Source organism: Vanessa atalanta, chromosome 21, assembly GCF_905147765.1.
Source record: "Vanessa atalanta chromosome 21, ilVanAtal1.2, whole genome shotgun sequence".
In the NCBI taxonomy this organism is placed as follows: domain Eukaryota; kingdom Metazoa; phylum Arthropoda; class Insecta; order Lepidoptera; family Nymphalidae; genus Vanessa; species Vanessa atalanta.
The window spans coordinates 8,319,119-8,341,976 of NC_061891.1; the positions used below are offsets into that span (position 1 = coordinate 8,319,119).

The 22,858-nt window shown below is 39.1% G+C and overlaps 1 protein-coding gene across 18 annotated transcripts in view; it reads left to right on the top strand.

Annotated features, from left to right (window-relative positions):
• LOC125072466 (mucin-2-like) overlaps nt 1–22,858 on the top strand; it is a 51,240-nt gene that overhangs the window by 27,762 nt on the left and 620 nt on the right. The window contains exons 2-14 of one of the 18 annotated variants that reach the window (XM_047683118.1): nt 10,146–10,198; nt 12,465–12,739; nt 13,014–13,173; nt 13,713–13,883; nt 13,989–14,167; nt 14,800–14,935; nt 15,045–16,131; nt 16,192–16,705; nt 17,006–17,857; nt 18,218–18,241; nt 18,767–19,851; nt 19,912–21,128; nt 22,314–22,809. In XM_047683118.1, coding sequence (XP_047539074.1) covers nt 10,166–10,198; nt 12,465–12,739; nt 13,014–13,173; nt 13,713–13,883; nt 13,989–14,167; nt 14,800–14,935; nt 15,045–16,131; nt 16,192–16,705; nt 17,006–17,857; nt 18,218–18,241; nt 18,767–19,851; nt 19,912–21,128; nt 22,314–22,809 — 6,229 coding nt within the window. In that variant the 5' untranslated portion in view covers nt 10,146–10,165. Of the gene's footprint in view, nt 1–10,145; nt 10,199–12,464; nt 12,740–13,013; nt 13,174–13,712; nt 13,884–13,988; nt 14,168–14,799; nt 14,936–15,044; nt 16,132–16,191; nt 16,777–16,836; nt 16,973–17,005; nt 17,858–18,217; nt 18,727–18,766; nt 19,852–19,900; nt 22,810–22,858 lie in introns of all 18 variants that reach the window. The other 17 variants (XM_047683117.1, XM_047683105.1, XM_047683112.1 and 14 more) reach the window with 17 other exon arrangements.

A 22,858-nucleotide genomic window follows, 5' to 3' on the forward strand; every position in this document is an offset into this window, starting at 1 on the left:
AGTCATCATTGCCCATAAATATAAGCACCGTATGTTACTTTATCACTCGTATATTGTAACGTATCATATATTGTAGGTATCTGTAAATTGTTTGCGGTCATGTCGTGAAAATGGATGGAAGTGTCTAACAGGAAGCCGGGTAAGCGCGCGTTATTTGACTTGATCAATGAACGCGCGTGGTTCTAGCACTACCCGGGAGAATATAACATAAATATTGCTTAATAATAAGGTGAGACCTCAGATGCTACGAATGTCATAGGTTAGCGGTCGAGCATATAGACCACCTGATGGTAAGTGGTCACAACCGCCCATAGACAATGACGCTGTAAGAAATATTAACCATTCCTTACATCGCCATGCGTCACCAACCTTGGGAACTAAGATATTATATCCCTCGTGCCTGTAGTTACACTGGCTCACTCACTCTTCAAAGCAGAACACAACAATACTCAGTATCGCTGCTTGGCGGTATAATATAAAATGAGTAAGTCCACTAAGTCAATACAAAAGTTTGTAAAATTATATTATAGGTAATACATAAATAAACATTTATTAAACAAATGAACAAGGATATTATTGGATAATCTTTTATAATCGGTATTCTTAATGTATATCTATTTATAAGATATTAATAAGAATAAACCTGAAGAATCGGTTTCTTTGTGTGATTATTACGTTTTTATTCATTTTACAAAATGTGATACGGCAGTCTCAACTACATAAGGAAATGTATTATTATAATCGTTGATGACTGTACATATATTCATATAAACTGCTTCATTAATCTAGTGTTTTAATAATAAGGCTGTATATTACGAAGTACTGGGTATATGATCTACTATGGTGATTCCACCACTTATCAGATATTCTACCGCCAAAGAGTAGTACTCAGTATTGTTGTGTTCCGGCTAAAGGGGGGTGAGTCAGTGTAACTACAGGCACAAGTGACATAACGTCTTAGTTTCCAAGGTTAGTGGCGCATTGGCGCAGAAGGAATGGTTAATATTCCTTACTGCGCCATTGTTTATGGGTGGTGGTACATATCATCAGATGAAACATTGCGTCATAAAAATAAAAAAGTACAAATCACAGTTAGAAAAGAGTTAAAAAAGTTTTAACATCCTCTAAACATATCCTGTTGAGACGAGGATTATTCCACTATACAGCTCCAATGCGGGTTAGTGGACTACAATGATCTGTTTACACTCTCATACACTGCGAATACACGAAATTGGATTATAGTGATGGAATCTCTAAAAAATCAAGAGAATATTGCTTTACTCGGCAGTGTGAGATTAACTAGCCGGTACTTTTACTTATAAAATAATGATTGTCGTTACAAAATAATGGTCGGGACGAGTCAAGAGAGTCCTTAATTATGCGTCTGATATACGGACGTCAGAAACTGAGTTGTAATTTAACTCTTGCACAACTCTAAGGGCAACGGGCACAAATTTGTTCAACAAGAAGTTAATGGCCCTGGCATATAAAGTACTTGGTTCATAGTTTTGTTAACGTAATTTGGTTTTGATAATTTGTAATTATGTTTATTATTGTACGCAGGTTTTGTTTTGTGGTTAGAGTGCGTGCTTCTTAAGCGATGATTGAGGGTTCAAGCCCAGAAGCACCATTGAATTGTGTTTAATTATTGTTTACTATAATTCATCTCGTGCGTATGGTGAAGGAAAAAAATCGTGAGGAAACCTACCTAATATTAACCAGATGGCTTCGACGTATATATTTATGCGTAATTTTGCATCAATAGTAAAATACAACTTGTGGTTTTTTAATATAAATTGTTTTTATTTAAATAAAAACTAAAATTCCGAAAAGAATTTTTGGTAAACAACAAAAATAAACTTTAAAAAATATTATCATATATATCGTTTATGTTAAAATAAGATTATTAAACTTCTTACAAATTAAATTCTATAAAAATATATATTTCATATTTACAATATCGTGTATTCAATAAAAATAAATAAACTAAATTTCTGATTGTATGCGCAGAATAACTTACTCGCGTAAAAGTCGTGAATATAAAATAAACCGGAGATTAAGGTCCAACACCACCACTGTTTCAAACTGTGGATTTTATAACGCAACACACAATTATTTAAGAATTTTTATTTGAATAGACGTAATGAAAACATATAATTATACATAAGTGTGTTTGTATGCGTTGTTGCGACATTCTCATAAATAACATTTTATTCTGCATAATTACAATATGCGTAAGAAAATTCTTTGCGAGATTGGAATTTTTTGTATGAATCACATTCAACTCTTATGTAAAAATTACACGCATTTTGTTTCCAACACCTGGTTAATGTCATCATCCTCATCATCATCCTCCTGCCCTTGTCGCAATTTTATTTAGGGTCGGCGCAGCATGTCTTCTTCTTCCATACTTCTCTGTCTGACGTCATCTCACAAGTAACATTTTTACCAGCTATATCGGTTATTGTGTACAAGTCAAATCGAAATCATTTCATTCCTTTAATATAGAAGCATCACACTTACTTATTAATAGTCAAATTAAACAATGCCACCGCTTCGGAATAGAAAATATCCTGAATTGAAAAGAACCGGGGAAAGAAGGTCAGAATTACAATTTAAACGTATCGTTCGTTACTACAGGCACAAGGGGCATAACATCTTAGTTTAAAAGGTTGGTGGCGCAGTGGCGATTTAAGAAATGATTAATATTTCTTACAGCGCCATTGTCTATGGCCTATGGTGGTCACCATCAATCAGGTGCTATTTGCTCGTAAGCCAACCTTTATCATAAAAATAAAAAGTTGTCGGGTAGTCGAATAGTAGACAAAGGAAAAACTTGAAAACGAATAGAAAACCTTTCGTAGTTTCAAAGTCACATATTTGTCACGTAAAAACTTATAGGAACGGTCACTCGTTACTGAAAAACGATAGCTTGAACAACTATTCGTTGAATATACCAGGTGTTAATGAACCGTATGAACGCATATTCTTTATCTAAACGAAACTTTGAATCTTTATTTTACAAATTATATAAAGTTATCATTGGTTAAGAATTTCGATTGATTTGAAAAGAACAGGCATCAATCGTAAGTTACTATTTCCTAGATTAAATAATACACTGTTAGTTAACTGTTAGTTAATCGCTGGTTTAACTATATTTATTTTTTTTATCTTTATGAAGCGATAGAAAATTTTTAAATGCAATACTAAGTGGTAACTGATATATTAATATTTCTTTGTAACGTCGAATTTAATTAATTAAAGAACGCATAACATTTGCATAGTTAGTAACTGTTCAGCTTTTAAGCTTGGATTAGAATAGTTATGACGTAACTCTGCTTACAATTTTTTAACGATTTATACGCAAACGGCCCATACTAGTATACAATGACATATTTAAAAGACCAATAGAGCTAGAAGTAATTTCAATTCAATTGGATATCACTCGCCCCCTTGCCTGAAGACGCTGATAAAACGCACAAAGCAATGAGGAAAAATTGTGAACACCATCTAGTCTTAAAAACATGTCTATACTAATATTACAGAGAAGTAAAATTTTTATGAAGTGGGGAATCCAAGAAACTAAAGATCAAATTCCAAAACTGGCGCTGATAGAATGCTACATTGTTCTTGAGTGTTAAAGGGGTATAAATTATATTCATACCATATAATTTTCTGTATTAATAATTACACTCGTGCGAAGCCAGAGCATCTTACTAGTTATTTATAATAAAGATCACGGATACACAAGCAACGACCCTCAGATACACGATCCTAAGATTAATCATTCACAGTAAGATATTAATTATGAATATTATACGAGAAGGATCAGTGGTTGAATATGTTAATCTTAGCCGATGATATCGGGTTCGAACCCTCGAAATTTTTTTTTGTTTTATTTGTATTGATGAAATTACTCTTGTAAGAGGTAATTTTATTTTTTATTTTAGTAGCAAAGACCCATTTTAAGTCATTATTAATATTCTTTTTAACTTCCAATTAACTTAAAGCTTTGATAGAAATGTTGACGGCTATAGCTAGAAGTCATCTCAATTCAATTGGATATCCCAGATTTGGCCCAGAGGGTCAGGATTAAACCTGCGACTTTTTAAATCGACAAATGCCACGTAACCCATTGTGCTATTAACGCTTCGAACCTATACATATATTCATTTTTCATGTATACCATAAAGGTTAGCACAAAATACTAATTATAATTTTTTTTTTCGAAATTAGGTGTTTAACCATTCTAATCGATGAATTATTATAATTTATCAACCATAAATACGATTACATACTATTTTGTTTAATACGAATGTTACCAGTGACAAAAATCGAATATTCAACAGACAATTAATTTAAACGATAAAGTTTCGATTTAAAAAAGTTAAGACGATGTATATGGTTGTTTTTGCAATCGAAATTATATAATACTTTGAGCTGATTCTCAATGTGGACCAGTCAGACCGGTCAGAAGGGTTTACGGTGAGCCTCGGATGAGCATGTCACTTTGACCATGACACACAAACTCTTAAGCATGTAGTACCCGATCTTACAAAAATTTCATCTTCATTCAACTTTAGTTAGGTAATAACTTTTCGGCCAATGTCATATTGTAAAAAAAAAAAATTTCGAAACACGACCATTATGGAAGCGAGGGAATTATGATATTTTTTACGCTGTCCGTATTGTGTTAACGTAACGATATTTAATCTGCTTTCGGCGAACATTAATAAGGTTCGGTGTATTGTATGAATTTTATGGATAAGTTTAACATTGACATCGTTTCGGAATCTTTACGTCTTACTTGTACTTCGTTCTGTATTAAGGATCGTATTGTATTATTATTGTGTGTTTAGTCATAATGTACGAATCCATGAACTGCTAATTCATGTATTTGATGGAGCAATTGTCTTAAAACATTTTTATATAAGAAGAGAAAATATTTTTGTAATTATTGAAATTTAAGCTTATCTTAAATAAATATATAAATAAGAGCGTAACTTTTCGTTATATTCTTGTTGGTAGACCTTTGTGTCGCACGTTGACATTGGCGAAATAATCTGTGCCCTCTTGGGACAAATAAAAGAAAAAACAAAAAAAAAATAGACCTTTGAGTAATCTTTTTCATTTTTCATCTACCGCTATATACTCAGTATTTAAGTAGTTTAACTACAGGGATATAACATCTTAGTTCCCCTTAATTTGCTCGTTCGTCTACCTGTATCATAACAAAATATATATTTATTTTATTTACTCCCGTAAAGTTAAAACAAAAGATTCAAAGTAAAAATTTAAACCTTCCTAAAGTAATATTTTGCCTCATTAGATTATTTTCCTTTCCACTGATGATATACACAAATATAACATCAACATAAAACATATTAAGCTACATTAACATCGTAATAAAAAAAATATTAGTTTCCAAATCCAACCATATACTTTAATTTTCATGTACAAATAATTCAATTTCAACTCGTAAATATATACAAATGTCTAGATATTGAGATAAGTATCTTATAACGGTCATCTTAAAGTTTAAATTACATCGAGCTTAGATATGTTTCTTACGTTACAATAACCCTTGAACTTTGATAAATGGCACCGAAACTATAATCATCACATATGTTTTGTTGGGAACGACCTTTTCATAATTATTATCGTGGATCGTTATTAAAGCATTTGACATACACGTTCGGAAATCTAACTTACACTCTACTAATAAATGAGATGAGAGATTAGATGAGATGAGATAATAAACTACTAAAATAATATAGGTACACTTAAACAATATTTTTTTTTTTTCAACATCACATTCATTACTCTGATCCGAATATAAGTAGCTAAAGCACTTGTGTTATGGAAAATCAGAAGTAACGACGGTACCACGTACACGCAGACCCAAGACAACATAGAAAACTAATGAACTTTTTCTACATCGACTCGGCCGGGAATCGAACCGGGGACCTCGGAGTGGTGTACCCATGAGAACCGGTGTACACACTACACGACCACGCCGGTTGTGCTATATCGAACTCGTATCTAAGAAGGTTTAATCTTTAATTATATAAATCGTTAGATTTAACCTGTGTGAACTTGAAAAATAGGTAGAACATATATAAGTAAAACATAATATAATGAAAGGGTGGTACCCAGACAGGTCGTCAAGAGATAATTTTGATGGCTCCCATTCGATAGTACTAGGCGTGTACCGGATTGGACCGCATTTGTATAATTTGTACATCAAAGGGGGCAGAGATATGGGGTTACGAAAATATGGTGAGCTAAGGACAGTATTTTATAATATATTTAATATTTTATATATAATTTGTAATTTGGAATATATAAAAATAACCATAAAAAATAATTATTATTTATTTATCTCTTGACAACTTGTTTGGGTACCATTTGGCGGTAGAACATTACATGTTCTACCGCCAAACAGCAATACACAGTATTGTAGTATTCTGCTTTGAAATGCGAGTGAGTTTAACAACAGGCACGTTTACTATATTTATATTGTTACTAATATTGTGTTGATGTATTTACTCCTGGAGGATCTTAATAAATAAATAAATAAATAAATAAATAAATAAATAAATAAATAAATAAATAAATAAATAAATAAATAAATAAATAAATAAATAAATAAATAAATAAATAAATAAATAAATAAATAAATAAATAAACAGGCACGGTTGTCGGCACATTGGCGATGGAATGATTAAAACTAAAAATGATGATGCTGTAAAAAAAATTCATACACGTATTATACATGACAAGTTAAGCAACAAAAGGTAATATAAAAGTCCCTGCGCTGTTGCATGAAATACTTTATATTTGCATTGTATACATGAAAGTAATTAGTCGTAAAAAAAAACTTGGGAACACGATCTTACGACAATCACAATCAATTATATTGTTCTCTATAAGTCAGTCAAATGATCAATTGTTTCGGTATATATTAATACGAATAGTCCGTTACCCATTGCTCGACTAAATTGGAAAGCCTTTTCAGGTTTATGTATATTTATGGATGCATAAATGACAGATAATCTCCTACACAATTCGACACCTACTACGCTAACTCGAATATTAGTGAAAATCTTTTTTTTTGCCAAGTTGCTTAAAATATGTTATTTTATATGTATTAATAAAATCGTGAAGAAATATACAAAATTAACGAAGTTACAAATTTATACAACGCTAACTAAAGGCAATTTTTTTAAATCAATCGATTACGCTAACTATTATTAGCTGAGTGTGCGCACACTTTCGAGTTAGCGTAGTATAAATTGTTGGTATCGATTATGGTGTTTTCATCGTCGAATATGAGATGTAACACTGAAACTAAACAGGTAGCACTCACAACCTTTAGTCCAGATTCATCTGCACTCTTCTCTTGAGGATGTAACATTGCCTGACGGTAAATCATACAGGATGTTACTCAGTAGTATCCTCATAGAAATTGAAAAGAATAACTACTCGGTATATCAGCTTTTCTCGGTAGAATTTACAGTCCAAATTGGTAGTAGTTTTACATTAAATGAATTCCAATAAAATTACGATACGGAAGTAAGCGTCAATAGCGCATAAGTTACGGGTAACATAGCGATGTAAAATGTCGCAGGATTGATCCTGATCGACCCTTGGTTTATTGTCGTCTCCTGGCACAAGTGATAACCTATAGAGGGTTAAATAGGAATTCTAGTAATTCCTTAATTAATTTGAAGCATTGCTTCTTTATAAAAGAAGTGCTTGTATAATCCTACTTAACTACTTCATAAATCTGATTTTGAATCTTATTCAATGATTCGAAGGCATACCACAATAACAAAGCGTATATTTTTTTAATCGTCTTATATTTTATGAGGCGTGTAATTGTTATATAAGTTAGTAAATACACAATATACATACATATATAACTATATAATTATAAACTTCACGCATGTAGTTCAATTAGATAATAAAGGAAATCTATGTTTATGTTTTGATTTTGAATATATCCGTGTCGAAAAATGCGGAAACATAGAAGACGGTGTTCCTCTGACCTCACGAATAGATCGATTAAGGTTTACGTGATTTGCCAATCAAATTATCATCCTCGATTTTATTCACGACTATGGAATTTGTTAGTCAGATAAACTCAAACAAATTAAAGAACAATGCGTTCTATATTCAAGATATAAATAAACAAACAATTTTAAAAGTAAAGTTGTTATTTAATAGTACACATTTCTGTTTTTTTTTTTTTAATTATTATAAAAAGAGAAAAATAGAACAGCCAAATCTTAATAACAAAATCATTTGATCACCAGAAAATTATTTAAAAATACATTCTAATTGCGGTCTACTTACTCTACACTAGGCAACACAAGTATCTACACCAAGTGATACTGTGCAAACCGGATGCTTGCGTTCCCTTGTGTAAGGAGGAGGCTTATTAATAGAAATATATCAAGAACCTGTCTCCAAAAAACACCTGTCAAAGACATTATTCTTTCTTACGTAACAGCCCTTAAGTTAAACATTGTTACATTGACCTGTTGGGTAACAAAAAAAAAACATTTTACTAAAGCTGGGTCTACATTGGAATATTTTTAAGTATCGCATCGAGAGATCGAGACTAAAGTTCAATCTATAATTAGCCATTATAAGTTCAAACATCATCTACCAAATGTCCAAACTTCTCAAGATACTAGAAAGTGTAGTGACGTATAGTATCCACTTAATGGTCGAGTAAATATTCAATAATTAGCCGGGTGATTTAAAGATACTGTTCGTATTGAAAAATAGGGTATCATGATCTAATGCATTAATATCCACGCTTATTAAGACTAACAGTCATTACAGTAGACCGGCGTGTAATATCCATTTAATGGAATGATGCGTAGCACAAATCGTTATATTATGTCATTATACAGTATCAAAATAAAGGAGGACCATGAAATAATGGCGTATAATAGCGTCCAAACTAACGATTGCGACGTCGGTGTAACGCAACGCGGACATACGATACGTCGCGTCGGAATATCAAATGTGCAACCTGCCTTATGTTGCTGAATCGTGACAAATCTTGCCAAACATTACGAAATAAGCTTAACATCTTCTATTATATGCAGATGCCACTTGACACTAATATGTCGAATAGCATCGCGGTATAGATCTATACAATCACGAAGGTGCGCCCCTCTACCTTAAATTATATTATTATAGACGTGCATTAGTATGAGTAAGTGACGCTTTGGAATATATCTTAGTGTGAAAAGACTAAGAGTAATGACAGAAAAAAAAAATACAAATTAAATTATATGTATCAAAAAAATAAAAAAATTAACTTTGGTTTTAACGCGATTTCATCCTGCTGACGTTTTGTAAAAACGTTTATGCAATATTGGAAGTTTTAATTTATCCAACCATTGTCATCCAGTGTCGTCTCATAAGTCACACAACGTGTGGCTTCGGTCAATGACATTTTATCTAAAGGTGCGTTTTCTTGCAAAACGAGCGTCGTAATGTCTGGCAGCGATAATCTTTACACTAAATTATTTCTTTCTCTACACAAAGGATTTAATTACAAATATTAGTTTATTCTTAACGAGCAGTGACCACTGAGAATTACTCTTACTTATTACAATAAAATAAATATCGTTGGGTACCATATGCAACCTTGGAAATGATATTAACTTTAACAAAACCTCATTTTGTTATATACTAGTGACCCGAACCGGGCTCCGCATGGGTGCGATTTATATGGTACCATACGTTCTACCAGGGATGTTATGGAGCTCCGTATTTTAACCGAAACCAGTGGATATCCGAAATTAAAATGTATTCTTAAAAGATAAAAGATAATTTTGTTTCTGCATACAGAACTTAACGTATTTATCTTAACTATATCTAATACGTTATTCGTATAGGTTTCTACATTATATTTGAATTGTGACGATTCGTAGTATAATTTAATGCAATACAAAAACTTACTAATTATTTTGACATTTGTAATAAGAAAATTTATTTAAATATCTATGATTATGGTCATTTTTTAAGTTATTATTATTTTAACAGTGTCAGAATTTTATTTAATTAATTACTGTAATTAAAATGTATTCAATTAATTTTATGATTTAATTCTTCATTTCCAGGGCCCCATGAAGCGGCTGTCATGCACATAGCGACACTGATTGCACTCGTGCAGGTATGTATCCCATTACCACAATTTAATTTAACATTTAAGTAAATTAATATACGATGACGTAATTTCATACAAGTTCACATCAAAGTTTAAATGAATATTATTTACATTTCGAATTGGTTTGGAGATTGTGTCTATAATTCGGATTTTCGAAATTATGGACTTCATTTTGCATTTTTTTTTTTAGAATATATATGATAGCCGGACTTCATCTATTTTTAATATACTATATGTAGGCGGACGAGCACATGTTACATGTGATAGTACGTGATCACCTTTTTTTATATTTAACTTTGGGAAAAGATGTTATGTCTGTGCCTGTAGTAACACTGGGTCACTCACCTTTCCAACCGGAACACAACAATACCAAAGATTGGTGTATATGTCGATGTTAGATTATATAATCTGTTAACTACTTAAGAAGTGAACATTATTCAACTCTACCAAAGGTCGATGGTATATTATTATGTAACAATATTTTAATGATATCATCCAATGCAACATAACCTACACCATAAATCTCCCAATTTATTCAACATGTTGAAACTTAATGTAAATCCCATAAGCTTCGGTCATTGGGGCACATGGTGCAACGTTTACTACATTTTCTAATCACTGAACGTTTACTACATTTTCTTGGTGGTAGGGCTTTGTGCAAGCCCGTCTTGGTAGGTACCACCCACTCATCAGATATTCTACTGCCAGTATTGTTGTGTTCCGGTTAGAAGGGTGAGTGAGCCAGTGTAATCACAGGCACAAGGGACATAACATCTTAGTTCCCAAGGTTGGTGGCGCATAGGTGATGTAAGGAATGGTTAATATTTCTTACAGCGCCTTTGTCTATGGGCGGTGGTGACCACTTACCATCAGGTGGCCCATATGCTCGTCTGCCAATCAATGCCATAAAAAAAATAAAAACTGAAAATTAAACCTTATTATGAAATAAAAAAATAATGATTTTCCAAAACACATTGGCAACCTTTCGATAAACAATTTATACTTTATGAAATGTCTATTTAAATTTTATACTCTATATTATAAATGTGATAGTACCCGCCTAACTCTCACGCTTATACCGCTGAACCGATATAGATGAAATTTAGGTGTGGCGATAGTCCCAACCAACTCCTAAAATGTAAGCGAATCAAACTGGCGGCGTTCAAAATAAGAATTCAGAAACATTTGAATGCTTAAAGAGCTGTTTATGAAACAATATAACGCTTATATTTCTCAACTCAAAATAGCTGTAATCAGGCGAAATAATGCGTGAGAGAAAAAAAAACCGCATTGTGTTCACAACTAACAATAATCTTATAGATAAATTGATAGCAACGTAGCCGACTTTACATAAATAAATCTCATAACTGTGTCGGTATTAGGTACACATGTAATTTTAATTTTATGGAGATTAATTGATAGTATTCTTAATTATAATAATTGGCCGGTTTGAGAGCTATTGGGACATGTGAACGAGATTAGTTTTGTTCTGAGAAAAACATATGAGGTCACTTACGTGGTGTGGTTTTGTGCAAGGCTGTCAAGTGGGTACTATCCATCAGATATTCTACCGCCAAACAGCACTAAACAGTATTGTTGTGATCCGCTTTGAAGGGTGAACTAGTACAAGATGACATTGGCACTGAGCAATACATTATCTTAATCGCATTTAGCTATTGGTCAGGATGACGTCACAGTTGCTTTCCTTTTTTTGTCATGACTCCCATGTCAAAATATAATATGAAGAGATGCTCCAAAATGTGTGACTCTATTTTTTATAATATCATTTCCAAAAGTTGAAATAACAAGCTGAAACAAATGAAGGTTGTTCTTAAATCAAACATAATGTTTCGACAATTCTCTTCAAACTGAACATATGTTTAAATAACCTAGATGATCGTCTGACATTAATAATTCATTTTACTTACTAAATTATCATGTTTTTATTTCCTTATTAACTAAAATACAATATATATTAAAATTGTAATAGTCTTTATATTTTAGTTTGTATTTTATTGATAATTATATCATTATCTAATTACAACTTATATTGATTAAATTATAGTTGATTATCTTAGCACAGCCAAAACTACTAAGTGTAGAAAGCTGATATTTGGTACATTTTATAAAGTAATCGTCCTCTAAGTAATTGTTGGAAATTTGAACGTTATTTATCGAAGGATTTGACAGGAATTTCAAGTCGATCGGCCGCTGTTTAATCAATATTAATAAAACATATATATCATTTACTAATATATTTCTTCTGCTGTAGCTGTCGCTCGCTACAGCTGTTTCAGATGTCGGAACGCTCACCGCAGCCGAGCTGAACCTTGAGCTGGCTGGAGATGGTTTATCACCATTTTTCGAAGATTCAAGTGGTGAAACCGGAGTCAATTTCGTGAGGGGTTCAAGAGCTGCAGATTCACCGCTGTCACCAGATATTGACGTACAATGTTCAGCAGATTATATTCAAGTCACGGTTGAATTCTCTGACATATACGATGGAATAATTTACAGCAAGGGCTTCCTGAATGATCCCAAATGCAAGTGAGTAATTTCAATGATAATAAATAACATGTGATACTAAAATTGTAGATTTTTATAGTCTAGAGGATCATTGTTATCCGCTAGCATTCGAAATTTGAATTAAAGTGATATATTAAAAGAATATGAAAAAAAAAAAAAAAACAAAAAATGCACGTACGCTATCCCTCGATTTAGTTAAATCCTATTTAAAATTTAATCAATAAATCACAATTGTAATCACAAATCACAATCACAATTGTTTACATACTAATCAAGATTATAATACTTTCTTCAGATACGTATCTTCCGGAGGCAGCCAATCTCGGTACTCTTTCCGAGTGCCATTGAATGGCTGTGGAAGCCGACCACTTTGCAATGCTTGCGGCACCATCGACAACGTCCTCGTGTTCCAAGGAGACGAATTAGTGCAAGGATCTTATGATTTCGCTAGAAAGGTATGAAAAGTTATATTTATATTATATACATTAAATATTCTAATATTGGCAACTACCCTTGCTGGGCAAAGACAAAAAAAAATCCTCTACGGTCCTCCAATGTCGATTGTTTGATAATAATGTCGGAGATTTTCATCAATACAGATACATACGACGACGACGTGCGACTTTTATCGTCGTAACCCTTGTTAAGCACGAGATGACACTAAGGTCACGGGTGCTGTTATGATCTAAAATTCTATAAGATTTTTGGTTGGGCTTACTACTATAGAGTTTAATACATTATTATAATCTCCATACTAAATTTATTAATTCCAAAAGTAATCTGTCTGTTGCTCTTGCACGACTAAATCATAGAACTGATATTAATGAAATTTGATACGTAAAAAGTTTTATAACTCAAAAAAGGATATAGCCCACTTTTATTTGGGACCTGCAAAAGGGACCAATTGGGCACGAATTTTTGATAAGCCATGTGCTCAGCTAGTAAATAATCGATGTCTTGGTAAAAGCAAATTTTGATCTTAAATATGTCTTAGGTATCATGTGCTGGAACTGCTCTAGAAGTTTCGACTGGTGTCAAAAAGGAACAATCACATGTTCTAAAGCTAAAGCCTTTTATGGTTGACATGCTCGATGTAGTGGCAGTACAAGGACCGGCCGGTGGTGTAGAATGCTGGATGGATATTCAGAAAGGAGTTTTCCCTCAAGTAAGATTTAATTTTAAAATGATTCGATTCGAAAACCGAAACCTTATTTGAATCTTCACGCTACGTGATTTAATAACATTTTACTCATAATGTAATTTTTTTTAGACAACTCCGTTGGAAAATTCGATTAAAATCGGCGAATATCTCACCATCCTTATTTATTTGAAAGATATCAGAAATCAATTTAATCTTAAAATTCACGATTGTTGGGCTTATGATAATGAAGATTATGATAGTTCGAAGACGAATAAAATTCAATTGACTGACAAAGATGGTTGCCCCAAGTAAGTATAATATCTTTAAAAGTTATGCACCTGAAAAAAACCTTGATTAACTTCGTCTTGTAATTTATGGAGGTCAGAAAATTCATTGATTTAATTTTTTTGTTATAATTATAGTGAAATAAAAAGCTAATGATAATCGTTATTATAATGACAGTGTAAGTTTATCACAAATATCTCAATTAGAAATTATATTCCGTATGACATAGCGTTAAATTGTGTAGTTTTTAGAAATTAAATATTGTACTAAATTACAAAATAATCATAATATTTAAACTGGACTTGTTATTACATACATACATAAAAACAGTTTAACATACATAGACACAATCTACTAAAATTACGTTTTGCTTTGTGAGCCAATTAGAGTTGTCCAGATTTTTTTGATAACGCCTTGATCCTTCAACGCTGTAGTTTTTTCGATATACTTTAATAAGCTTACATATTATCAGAGCGCACAGATTATTTTATATATAGTTCGTTGAGGAAATTTGTCAAAACTAATATATACAAACAATTCAGAAATATTTATTATTACACAGAAGACTTACCTATTGCAATTTCTAAAATATTTGTTACATTTTAAATGTATGTATGTAAAACTCGTATGTACATGATTTTATTTTGAATTAAAGGAAAAAGAAATTCATCGACTCATGGCAAAAATCTACAAATACTGGAAAATCTGGTGCAACATTGATTGCTTACAGCAAAATAAGTGCTTTCCGTTTTCCGGAAACTGATCAAGTCTATCTGACTTGTAATGTTGAGGTGAGTTACAAATTTCAATTTCGAATAAACGCTTTATAATTTTACACATTTTTAGTTAATTTTTATTTCACTAAAACACGGCAAAACTAATCAGCATTATTTATTTCAGCTATGCACAAGCAACTGTGATGCAAGCTGTAATGGAATTATAAAGGAAATAACAACTGTTATACCAGACACGAAATGTTATCCCGGATCTACTGATCCTCTTTGTTCAAGACCAACAACTACTGCACAGCCAAACTGTTTCTCTGGCAACAATGACCCACGTTGCCCTAAGCTGATAACACCTCCACCACCTAACTGCTTCCCAGGCAACAATGACCCACGTTGCCCAAAACCAACAACAACTGCTCCTCCAAGATGCTTCCCTGGCAGCAACGATCCCCGTTGTCCTAAACCAACTATAGCTACACCTAATTGTTACCCCGGTAATACAGATCCTCGTTGCCCAAGGCCTACTACACCTGAGGCACCAAGGTGCTTCCCTGGCAGTACAGACCCGCGTTGCCCGAAACCAACATCGCCTGCACCACCCAGATGCTTCCCAGGAAGTACTGATCCACGTTGCCCAAGTCCTTCAACTACTTTACCTCCAAAACCATTATGTTATCCTGGATCACCAGATCCAACATGCCCACAAACCCCTAAGCCAACATCTCTCACACCACCTACTTATTTACCTCCATCCACGGAAATACCGAAATGCTATCCGGGCTCGACAGACGCTCGTTGTCCAAAACCCACAACTCCCGCTTCCCCAAATTGCTTCCCTGGTAACAGTGATCCCCGATGTCCGAAGCCAACAACACCAGCACCACCTAACTGCTACCCTGGAAATACTGACCCACGTTGCCCAAGGCCTACGACACCTGAGGCACCGAGATGTTTTCCTGGTAGCACAGATTCACGATGTCCTAAGCCGACAACTCAAGTTCCACCAAAATGCTTCCCTGGCAGTAGTGATCCCCGTTGTCCCAAACCAACTAAACAAGCACCACCGAACTGCTTCCCAGGCAACACAGATCCACGTTGCCCTAAACCCACAACACCTGAAGCACCGAGATGTTTTCCTGGAAGTACAGACACTCGTTGTCCTAAACCAACAACTCCTGCACCTCCGAACTGCTACCCCGGTAATACAGACTCACGTTGCCCAAGGCCTTCAACGCCTGAGGCACCAAAGTGTTTCCCTGGTAGCACAGATGCACGTTGCCCCAAACCAACAACACCCGCACCACCTAACTGCTACCCAGGAAACACAGATCCACGTTGCCCTAAACCTACAACACCTGAAGCACCGAGATGTTACCCTGGAAGTACAGACACTCGTTGTCCTAAACCAACAACTCCTGCTCCTCCGAGGTGTTTCCCTGGCAGCAGCGATCCTCGTTGCCCTAAACCAACTACACCTACACCTCCGAACTGCTACCCCGGTAATACAGACCCACGATGCCCACAGCCTACAACGCCCGAGGCCCCAAGGTGTTTCCCTGGTAGCACAGATGCACGTTGCCCTCAACCCACTACGCCTGAGGCGCCCAGATGTTTCCCTGGTAGTACAGATGCTCGCTGCCCCAAACCTACAACACCTGCTGCACCGAGGTGCTATCCTGGCAGTACTGATCCGCGTTGTCCAAAACCTACAACTCCTTCACCTACCAAAACAGTCTGTTATCCTGGGTCACCCGACCCGAAGTGCCCACAGCCTCCTAGGCCTACAACTCTAACACCACCTACTTACTTGCCCCCATCCACAGAAATACCTAAATGCTACCCGGGCTCGACAGACGCTCGTTGTCCTAAACCAACAACTCCCGCTCCCCCAAAATGCTTCCCTGGTAGTAGCGATCCTCGATGTCCCACGCCAACAACACCAGCACCACCTAACTGCTATCCAGGAAACACAGATCCACGTTGCCCTAAACCCACAACACCTGAAGCTCCAAGATGTTTCCCTGGAAGCACAGACGCTCGTTGTCCTAAGCCGACAACTCCTGCACCTCCAAGATGCTTCCCTGGTAGCAGTGATCCTAGGTGCCCCAAACCCACAACACCAGCACCACCAAACTGCTATCCTGGAAACACAGATCCACGTTGCCCTAAGCCCACAACACCTGAAGCACCGAGATGTTTCCCCGGAAGTACAGACACTCGTTGTCCTCAACCAACAACTCCATCACCTCCAAGATGCTTCCCTGGTAGCAGCGATCCTAGGTGCCCCAAGCCAACAACACCTGCACCACCTAACTGCTATCCTGGAAACACAGATCCCCGTTGCCCTAAGCCCACAACACCTGAAGCACCGAGATGTTTCCCTGGAAGTACAGACACTCGTTGTCCTAAACCAACGACTCCAGCACCTCCAAGATGCTTCCCTGGGAGCAGCGATCCTAGATGCCCTAAGCCAACAACACCTGCACCACCTAACTGCTATCCTGGAAACTCAGATCCACGCTGCCCCAAACCTACAACACCTGCTGCACCAAGGTGCTATCCTGGTAGTACTGATCCGCGTTGTCCAAAACCTACAACGCCTTCACCTACCAAACCAGTCTGTTATCCTGGGTCACCCGACCCAAAGTGCCCACAGCCTCCTAGGCCTACTACTCTAACACCACCTACTTACTTGCCCCCATCCACAGAAATACCTAAATGCTATCCGGGCTCGACAGACGCTCGTTGTCCTAAACCAACAACTCCTGCTCCTCCGAGATGTTTCCCCGGTAGCAGTGATCCTCGATGCCCTAAGCCTACAACACCAGCACCACCTAACTGCTACCCAGGAAATACTGATTCACGCTGCCCTAAGCCTACAACACCTGAAGCACCGAGATGTTTCCCTGGAAGCACAGACGCTCGTTGTCCTCAACCAACAACTCCAGCACCTCCAAGATGCTTCCCTGGTAGCACCGATCCTAGGTGCCCCAAACCAATAACACCAGAACCACCAAATTGCTATCCTGGAAACACAGATCCCCGTTGCCCTAAGCCTACAACACCTGAAGCACCGAGATGTTTTCCCGGAAGTACAGACGCTCGTTGTCCTCAACCAACAACTCCATCACCTCCAAGATGCTTCCCTGGTAGCAGCGATCCTAGGTGCCCCAAGCCAACAACACCTGCACCACCTAACTGCTATCCTGGAAACACAGATCCACGTTGTCCTAAGCCCACAACACCTGAAGCACCGAGATGTTTCCCTGGAAGCACAGACGCTCGTTGTCCTAAACCAACGACTCCAGCACCTCCAAAATGCTTCCCTGGGAGCAGCGATCCTAGATGCCCTAAGCCAACAACACCTGCATCACCTAACTGCTATCCTGGAAACTCAGATCCACGCTGCCCCAAACCTACCACACCTGCTGCACCAAGGTGCTATCCTGGTAGTACTGATCCGCGTTGTCCAAAACCTACAACGCCTTCACCTACCAAACCAGTCTGTTATCCTGGGTCACCCGACCCAAAGTGCCCACAGCCTCCTAGGCCTACTACTCTAACACCACCTACTTACTTGCCCCCATCCACAGAAATACCTAAATGCTATCCGGGCTCGACAGACGCTCGTTGTCCTAAACCAACAACTCCTGCTCCTCCAAGATGTTTCCCCGGTAGCAGTGATCCTCGATGCCCTAAGCCCACAACACCAGCACCACCTAACTGCTACCCAGGAAATACTGATTCACGCTGCCCTAAGCCCACAACACCTGAAGCACCGAGATGTTTCCCTGGAAGCACAGACGCTCGTTGTCCTCAACCAACAACTCCAGCACCTCCAAGATGCTTCCCTGGTAGCACCGATCCTAGGTGCCCCAAACCAACAACACTAACACCACCTAACTGCTATCCTGGAAACACAGATCCCCGTTGCCCTAAGCCCACAACACCTGAATCACCGAGATGTTTTCCCGGAAGTACAGACGCTCGTTGTCCTCAACCAACAACTCCATCACCTCCAAGATGCTTCCCTGGTAGCAGCGATCCTAGGTGCCCCAAGCCAACAACACCTGCACCACCTAACTGCTATCCTGGAAACACAGATACACGTTGTCCTAAGCCCACCACACCTGAAGCACCGAGATGTTTCCCTGGAAGTACAGACGCTCGTTGTCCTAAACCAACGACTCCAGCACCTCCAAGATGCTTCCCTGGGAGCAGCGATCCTAGATGCCCTAAGCCAACAACACCTGCACCACCTAACTGCTATCCTGGAAACACAGATCCACGCTGCCCAAAACCTACAACACCTACTGCACCAAGGTGCTATCCTGGCAGTACTGATCCACGTTGTCCAAAACCTACAACTCCTTCACCTACCAAACCAGTCTGTTATCCTGGGTCACCCGACCCGAAGTGCCCACAGCCTCCTAGGCCTACTACTCTAACACCACCTACTTACTTGCCCCCATCCACAGAAATACCTAAATGCTATCCGGGCTCCACAGACGCTCGTTGTCCAAAACCAACAACTCCTGCACCTCCAAGATGCTTCCCTGGTAGTAATGATCCTCGCTGCCCTAAACCTACGACACCCGAAGCTCCAAGATGTTTCCCTGGTAGCAGCGATCCTCGATGCCCTAAGCCAACAACACCAGCACCACCTAACTGCTACCCAGGAAACACAGATCCACGTTGCCCTAAACCCACAACACCTGAAGCGCCAAGATGTTTCCCTGGAAGCACAGATGCTCGTTGTCCTAAACCGACAACTCCTGCACCTCCGAGATGCTTCCCTGGTAGCAGTGATCCTAGATGCCCTAAGCCAACAACACCTGCACCACCTAACTGCTATCCTGGAAACACAGATCCCCGTTGCCCTAAGCCCACAACACCTGAAGCACCGAGATGTTTCCCTGGAAGTACAGATGCTCGTTGTCCTAAACCAACAACTCCCGCACCTCCGAGATGCTTCCCTGGTAGTAATGATCCTCGCTGCCCTAAACCTACTACACCTGAAGCTCCAAGATGTTTCCCTGGTAGCAGCGATCCTCGATGCCCTAAGCCAACAACACCGGCACCACCTAACTGCTATCCAGGAAACACAGATCCACGTTGCCCTAAACCCACAACACCTGAAGCTCCAAGATGTTTCCCTGGAAGCACAGATGCTCGTTGTCCTAAACCGACAACTCCTGCACCTCCGAGATGCTTCCCTGGTAGCAGTGATCCTAGATGCCCTAAGCCAACAACACCTGCACCACCTAACTGCTATCCTGGAAACACAGATCCCCGTTGCCCTAAGCCCACAACACCTGAAGCACCGAGATGTTTCCCTGGAAGTACAGATGCTCGTTGTCCTAAACCAACAACTCCCGCACCTCCGAGATGCTTCCCTGGTAGTAATGATCCTCGCTGCCCTAAACCTACGACACCTGAAGCTCCAAGATGTTTCCCTGGTAGCAGCGATCCTCGATGCCCTAAGCCAACAACACCGGCACCACCTAACTGCTATCCAGGAAACACAGATCCACGTTGCCCTAAACCCACAACACCTGAAGCTCCAAGATGTTTCCCTGGAAGCACAGACGCTCGTTGTCCTAAGCCGACAACTCCTGCACCTCCAAGATGCTTCCCTGGTAGCAGTGATCCTAGATGCCCTAAGCCAACAACACCTGCACCACCTAATTGCTATCCAGGAAACACAGATCCCCGTTGCCCTAAACCCACAACACCTGAAGCTCCGAGATGTTTCCCTGGAAGCACAGACGCTCGTTGTCCTCAACCAACGACTCCTGCACCTCCAAGATGCTTCCCTGGGAGCAGCGATCCTAGATGCCCTAAGCCAACAACACCTGCACCACCTAACTGCTATCCTGGAAACACAGATCCACGCTGCCCCAAACCTACAACACCTGCTGCACCAAGGTGCTATCCTGGCAGTACTGATCCACGTTGTCCAAAACCTACAACTCCTCCACCTACCAAACCAGTCTGTTATCCTGGGTCACCCGACCCGAAGTGCCCACAGCCTCCTAGGCCTACTACTCTAACACCACCTACTTACTTGCCCCCATCCACAGAAATACCTAAATGCTATCCGGGCTCGACAGACGCTCGTTGTCCTAAACCAACAACTCCTGCTCCTCCGAGATGTTTCCCTGGTAGCAGTGATCCTCGATGCCCTAAGCCTACAACACCAGCACCACCTAACTGCTACCCAGGAAATACTGATTCACGCTGCCCTAAGCCCACAACGCCTGAAGCACCGAGATGTTTCCCTGGAAGTACAGATGCTCGTTGTCCAAAACCAACAACTCCTGCACCTCCAAGATGCTTCCCTGGTAGTAATGATCCTCGCTGCCCTAGACCTACGACACCCGAACCTCCAAGATGTTTCCCTGGTAGCAGCGATCCTCGATGCCCTAAGCCAACAACACCAGCACCACCTAACTGCTACCCAGGAAACACAGATCCACGTTGCCCTAAACCCACAACACCTGAAGCGCCAAGATGTTTCCCTGGAAGCACAGATGCTCGTTGTCCTAAACCGACAACTCCTGCACCTCCGAGATGCTTCCCTGGTAGCAGTGATCCTAGATGCCCTAAGCCAACAACACCTGCACCACCTAACTGCTATCCTGGAAACACAGATCCCCGTTGCCCTAAGCCCACAACACCTGAAGCACCGAGATGTTTCCCTGGAAGTACAGATGCTCGTTGTCCTAAACCAACAACTCCCGCACCTCCGAGATGCTTCCCTGGTAGTAATGATCCTCGCTGCCCTAAACCTACGACACCTGAAGCTCCAAGATGTTTCCCTGGTAGCAGCGATCCTCGATGCCCTAAGCCAACAACACCAGCACCACCTAACTGCTACCCAGGGAACACAGATCCACGTTGCCCTAAACCCACAACACCTGAAGCGCCAAGATGTTTCCCTGGAAGCACAGACGCTCGTTGTCCTCAACCAACAACTCCAGCACCTCCAAGATGCTTCCCTGGTAGCAGCGATCCTAGATGCCCTAAGCCAACAACACCAGCATCACCTAACTGCTATCCTGGAAACACAGATCCACGCTGCCCCAAACCTACAACACCTGCTGCACCAAGCTGCTATCCTGGCAGTACTGATCCGCGTTGTCCAAAACCTACAACTCCTTCACCTACGAAACCAGTCTGTTATCCTGGGTCACCCGACCCAAAGTGCCCACAGCCTCCTAGGCCTACTACTCTAACACCACCTACTTACTTGCCCCCATCCACAGAAATACCTAAATGCTATCCGGGCTCGACAGATGCTCGTTGTCCTCAACCAACAACTCCTTCTCCTCCAAAATGCTTCCCCGGTAGTGATGACCCCCGCTGCCCTAAGCCTACTACACCTCAAGCTCCCAGATGTTACCCTGGCAGTAGTGACCCTCGCTGCCCTAAGCCTACTACACCTGAAGCTCCCAGATGTTACCCCGGTAGTAGTGACCCTCGCTGCCCTAAGCCTACTACACCTGAAGCTCCCAGATGTTACCCCGGTAGTAGTGATCCTCGCTGCCCTAAACCTACGACACCTGAAGCGCCGAGATGTTTCCCTGGTAGTACAGACGCTCGTTGTCCTAAACCAACAACTCCTGCTCCTCCGAGATGTTACCCCGGAAGTAGTGACCCTCGCTGCCCTAAACCCACCACACCTGAAGCTCCAAGATGCTACCCCGGTAGCACTGATCCTCGCTGTCCTCAACCAACTAAAAAGCCCTCAACACCAAGTTCATGTTATCCTGGTTCTAAAGACCCCAAATGTCCGCAACCATTCGCACCTAGTAGTACAAACCCACCTTCGACTTACTTGCCACCATTTCCTCTAGAAAATGAAGTAAAATCTCCGCGCGTGAATAGATTAGCTATAAAAAGCTTCGATTATTACGATTCACAGGCTGAAATAGGTGAGTTATTAGTGACATCAAATTCAATTTAACGCAAAACTCGTCTTTT